We start from the raw sequence: 6,000 nt of genomic DNA on the forward strand, positions 1-6,000 counted from the left end.
GAAGGGACAGGAAAACTGGACGAATGGACTCAAGGAACCCGGGGTGTAAAGGGGATGGGGGAGAGTGCTGACACATTGCAGGGATTGCACCCAATGTCACAAAACAATTTGTGTGTAAATTTCTGAATGAGAGACTAATTTGCGATATTCATTTAGTTCAATACAGTGGCCTCTAGCCACATCTGGTTATTAATTAATTAAAAAATTTAGCTCCCCTGTCACACTAGCTGCATTTTAGGTCTTCAATTACCACATCACTAGTGACTGTTGTATTGTATAGCACATTTATAGAACATTTCCAGCATCTCATAAAGTTCTGTTGGACAGTGCAGCTCTAGAGATTATAACTTCATCCTTGATCTATTAAAGGCTAATGCATTTGTTTAATTTTTTGAATTTTGGTATTGTGAATAAAGATTTTCTCAGATGGTACAAGGCTTGAAAACAATTTAACCCCTTTTATTATATTTCCTCTTAAATAATATTGTAGTCTGTTTTTCTCTGTATGTCTTTAAACTGATTTATTGAATATTATTGATATTCATTTAGCTTTTTATCCCCATATTTACTCTTTTATTTGCTTAATTGAGCTCCTATTTGGGGATATTTTTCTTCTGCCAAGAATACCCTTTTATTTCCTTTTCTGTAGATACACTATTGATGAATTCTCTGTTTTTGTTTGTCTGATGTGATTATTTCATTAACGTTATTGAAGGATGTTTTTGCCGGGTATGGCGTTGATGTGATTTTTTGAAAGCACTTCAAATATATCATTTCATTGACTTTTCTATTATGATTTCACTTCTCATTCTAATTGTTGCTTGTTTGAAGGTGTTTTATCTTTGTTCTCTATCTGCTTTTACTTTGCAGTTTTACTATGATAAGCGTAAGTGTGGTTTTCTTGCTAGAACTTTTGAGCTTCTTGGATCTGTTGATATCTTTAACCAGTTTTCAGATATTACTTTTGCCTCATTCACATTTGGAAGACCAATTACACATGTTTGTCCTTCTCAGTTTGCTCTAAGTGTCTCAAGCTCTTTTCTGTGTTTTCTAACTTTTTGTCACTCCATTTTTCTCTCTGGATATCTTATTTTGTTCTGTATCTAGTTTTTCAAATATTTCTTCAGCTGTATCTAATCCATGTTAAATATGTCCATTAAGTTTTTCAGTTACTGTGATACTCAGTTTTATGATTTTCATTCGCTTCTCAGCATAAGTTTTTGCTGATTTTTGTGTGTTTTGTTTAATATGTATAGGTGAAATAACGTAATTCCTTGAATTTGCTTTAAAATACTCCAGCAAAATGATACAAAGGGATGGATGAATCAAGATTGTCAAAATGTTATATATTTAAAATTTGCATTATCAAAAAAACACATACATACAATAATATGGGGTATTTGAGGATTTGCAAGAATTACTGTTTTTTTTAGATGTAATAATGGAATGTGATTTTATTTTATTTTGTTGTGCTTTAATTGAAAGTTTACAATTCAAGTTAGTCTCTCATACAAAAATTTATACATACATTGTTTTGCGCCCCTACTTGCTCTCCCTATACTGTGACAGCACACTCTTCCTTTCCACCCTGGATTTCCCATGTCCATTCAACCAGCTCCTGACCCTCTCTGCCTTTTCATCTCGCCTCCTGACGAGAGCTGCTCATTTAATCTTGTATATCTGCTTGAGCTAAGAAGCACACTCTTCACGAATCTCATTTTATGTGATTTTATTTTTATTTTAAAACTATAGTACCTGTAGGTGGAAATAGGAGAAAATCTATGGTTAGGATATATGACTCTGAAAGTACGACCCATAAAAGAAAAAGTGAATAACGTTGGACTTCATTTGAACTTAATATTTCCCGTAAGAAGACATAACTTTACAAATGGAAAGCAAAGCCTTAGACTGGGGGAAATCAGTTTATGAAATAAAGTTCTTGTATCCAGCATTTGTAAAGAACACTTACAAGAAGACGAAGAACTCAATTAAAAATGGGGAAACAATTTTAGTAGCTATTTTACTCCAGTGAAGCTATATGAATAACTAGTAAGCACATGAAAAGTTACTTGTCATCATTAGTCATTCTGGAAATGAAAATTAAAACCACAAGATACCAGTACCCATTTGATAAAATGCCTATAATTTAAAAAACTTACAATACAAAGTGTTGGAAAGGATGTGAAGAAGTCAAAAATTTCACACGTTACCGGAGGGAATATAAAGTGACTAAGCTACTGTGACAGTTTAGTGGTTTCTTAAAAGTTAAATGTACACTAACTGTATTACTGAATAATTCAACTAAGTATATCTCCTCAAGAGAAATGAAATTATATGTCAATATAAAGATGTGTATGTAGATTTTCATAGCAGCATTATGTGTAATATAAAAAACAATCCAAATGCCCAAGAATTAGTGGATGAATCAACAAAGCCATACACCCATACGATAGAATACATTTCAGCAGTAAAAAGGAATCAATGATTCTAAAAACCACACCTTTTGTACTTTTTAACATAGGGCTTTTATATGTTTTTTGTGTGTGTGCTTAACAATTTATTATTTATTATTAATAACTACATTAGTTTTCCCTCTTCTGGTGTTCTTTTAATTCCAATAATGGGCAATTGTTTTTTTTTATTTTACAGCAGAGTACATACCACAATACGAACTGTATGTTCCTGCCCTTCGATGAATCCCTATGTGATTATAGTTTATAAAGAATTGAAAATAGCCAATTTTATGATTTTCATTTTCCTGAAACTATAGTTCAAAAAATAATTGTCTCTGCCATCTACAATCATGTCAACCCACTGTTTTTGGAGCATACTGGGGCATGTTATCTCTTTTCCTCATTCCTAAAATGGTATTCTTACTTTCTACTGACAAGAACAATTTTCCAATAGAGTGGAAGTTTGTTATTTTGTCAGTGATGTTGTGAAATAGTTGTGTATAGTCTGCAAGTTCAATTACTGGTCAGAAAATATTTAATTTCCATTTGTGTTTATTTTTTTTGCAAAGGTGCTTTTGAGCGAGGATTCTGACAGTGATGGTATTGTGGCCCACTTCCCTGCTCATGAGAAGCCAGTGTGCTGTATGGCTTTTAATACAAGTGGTAAGTCCTTTTGTTGCCATTTATATCTTGGGTTTTCACAACTAATTATTGTATTTTTTCCTCAGAAAATTAACCACACTTTATAATATCATCGAAAGTCCAGTCCTTATTCGAAAATTTCCCAATTGTCCCAAAAATGTGTTTTATAACTGTTTCAAGCCATGTTCTAATAAGGTTCATGCCTTACATTTTGTTATGTCTGTTTGGATCCTTTTTGTCTTCTGTCTTTTTTCCTTTGAAATGTTCAGACCAGTTTTATTGTCCAAATTCTGGTTTTGTCAGCTTTTTTTCATTATGATATTTTCTTTATCCCCTCAGTTTCCTTTAACTGGAGGTTAGGTCTTCCAGTTAAAGCTTGAATAGATTCAAACTGAGGATTTTTCTTTCTTTCTTTTTTTTTATATTTTATTGTACTCTTGTACCTCATTAGTCTCATTTGGTTTTACGGGGCTGTCCACTCCCAGGCTGAACAGTGAACCTCGGAGGTAACTTCACCACTGAGCTAAACCGGTGTCTGGGGGCCATACTCTCGAGGTTTCTCCAGTCTCCTTTAGGCCAGTAAATCCGGTCTTTTTTTTTGTGAGTTAGAATTATGCTCTACATCCTTCTCCAGCTCTGTCCAGAACCCTCTGTTGTGATCCTGGTCAGAGCAGTCAGTGGTGGATTTTTCTATTTTAAAAAAAGTGCATAAAAAATACCGTATATATTCATCACTTTTCTCCCAGTAGCACATTGTGTAAGATTGTGTCTCTTTTTGCGAAACTATATTTGATCACATGAATAGTGTAGTGACCATCACATGTCTACATGCTAGAGATAGTTTTTCTTATGGAGATTAGCAAGTAATTTCAGGGGCATAATTTTGACTTTATTTCTGAAATATTTTTTACTTCATAGTTTTGTTACATTGAAGGTTGCCTAGTGGTGAATTTTCTAATTCTGTCATTTCTTCTGCATTTATTAGGTGTTATACTTTTATACATAACTTTAGTAAAAAAATTCTGTCTTATAAACTAGGAATGAACCACAGTTCTCCTGTATATAAAGTCAGGATAAATGCTTAATTCTTTCTTTTCCTTTAATTTTCAGTTTTCATAGTAAGGAGTTGGTCTAATACTTCCAGTGGTGGAAAATGAGTTATTTTTAAAATACTTTGTTTCTAAATAAAAAATAAAATAACTCTTTTCCTTTCTAGGCTGGTAGTCTTTATGAATTTATAATCTTGTCACATGTAATCTGTTTTGTTGGTGCATCTGAGGAGCCTGCCATTTTTATCTTATTCTTCAGAAATGATTCTATCACTTAAAATTGATGAGAAAGACCCATCTTATTGCTGTTCTTTTCATCTTTTCAAATGAAAGAATGATGGAAAGAGGATAACATAGAGCACTTTGAATAATCCTCCTTCTAATATCTTAATTAGTCATTTTTGATAAAGAGAGGAAGATTTTTGTAGTGATTGGATTGATTTTATTAATGAAGACAAAGATTTATTGAAATGCTCTGAAGATTGTGGGAATTAAGTTAAATTTGAAGAAACAGTCTGGAAGTTATGTCACTTAGAGCACTCTGCTTGGAGTAACCAGTATGACTCATTTTGATATTCCATCTGTTATGTCAAAACTCCTTTGTAATAGTGTATATTTCATATTACCCTAGTTAAAGTGCTTCTGACATTGGAAGCTGTATTTTCCCTGTCTATGACTTTGCATTATAATCAGAACATATTTTATAACTTAAAGAATATTATGGGCATCTCTGTCTTTGTAAGCAATTAATTTTCCATCAAAAATGGTTTCATAATTTTGATCTACATTTGCCATTTGGTTTCTGCTTGACCTCCCAAATTTGTGTTTTTATCATAAGATTAGCAATAGCAATATTTATACCTATTTTTCTGTGCTTCCAGGGCATTCAGTTTATAACTCTTCGATGTAATTTCTCTTGTAGTTACATCATTTGTTTAAATATCTGTTTCTCCAGCTAACTTCTGAGTTCCTCCCACATAGGGACTGGAGGTCATTCGTCTTTGTGTCTCTAGTCCTAGCATAGTGTCTCAAACATAATATCAGAGAATTTATTGAATTTATACAACTTTTACTCATTCTCTACTGTAGATACATGACACTATGCTATGTGTCATATCCCCTGCTTTCACAATAAGAGTGATAGGTCAATTCAATACTTACTTTTCTTTTTTCCTTCTTTCTTTTTCATGTGATGTTTTCATCAGTATCAACTGCAGCTAATCTGGAATTTATTCACTTTGAGAATTGTGTTTATTATTTTGTATGGGGATGCTGATCTATGGAGGTTTGAGATTCCTAGTTTTCAGATTTTTGCATTGGTCAGTAAGATGCCCACAGTCTGCCTGGATATCAGGCTAGGGTGTTAGATGAGAAAACATTTACATATAAGTATCCATATGGATCCTGCCACTTATATGTATCAGGAATAAAAGTATTTTTTAAAATGTACTCAACATTTTAATACACATAAGTTGACAGTCTTCAACTGTTCTGTTCTTAATTCAAACTCACATTGAAACTTTTAATTTCTTTGCAGAGAAGATCTTTTTTTTTAATCATACTTTAGATGAAGGTTTACAGAACAAATAGTTTCTCATTAAACAGTTAGTACACATATTGTTTTATGACAATGGTTAACAACCCCATGATATGTCAACACTGTCCCTTCTCAACCTGGAGTTCCCTATTACCAGCTTTCCTGTCCCCTCTCGCCTTCTAGTCCTTGTCCCTGGACTGTTATGCCCCGTTAGTCTTGTTTTGTTTTATGGGGCTGTCTAATCGTTGGCTGAAGGGTGAACCTTGGGAAAGACTTCATTAATGAGCTAAAAGAGTGTCCAGGGGCCATACTCTTGGGG

At 33.1% G+C, this 6,000-nt stretch overlaps 1 protein-coding gene across 3 annotated transcripts in view; it reads left to right on the forward strand.

Annotated features, from left to right (window-relative positions):
• Positions 1-6,000, forward strand: part of BCAS3 (BCAS3 microtubule associated cell migration factor) — a 641,765-nt gene that overhangs the window by 207,346 nt on the left and 428,419 nt on the right. For all 3 annotated transcript variants that reach the window (XR_002824359.1, XM_012555963.2, XM_012555964.2), the window contains exon 13: positions 3,023-3,116. Coding sequence is in view for 2 of the 3 variants with exons in the window: in XM_012555963.2 (XP_012411417.1) it covers positions 3,023-3,116 (94 nt within the window). In the remaining variant the exon portion in view is untranslated. The remainder of the gene's footprint in view (positions 1-3,022; positions 3,117-6,000) is intronic.

The sequence above is a fragment of the Trichechus manatus genome, unplaced genomic scaffold, assembly GCF_000243295.1.
Source record: "Trichechus manatus latirostris isolate Lorelei unplaced genomic scaffold, TriManLat1.0 scaffold00054, whole genome shotgun sequence".
NCBI classification, from domain to species: Eukaryota; Metazoa; Chordata; class Mammalia; order Sirenia; family Trichechidae; genus Trichechus; species Trichechus manatus.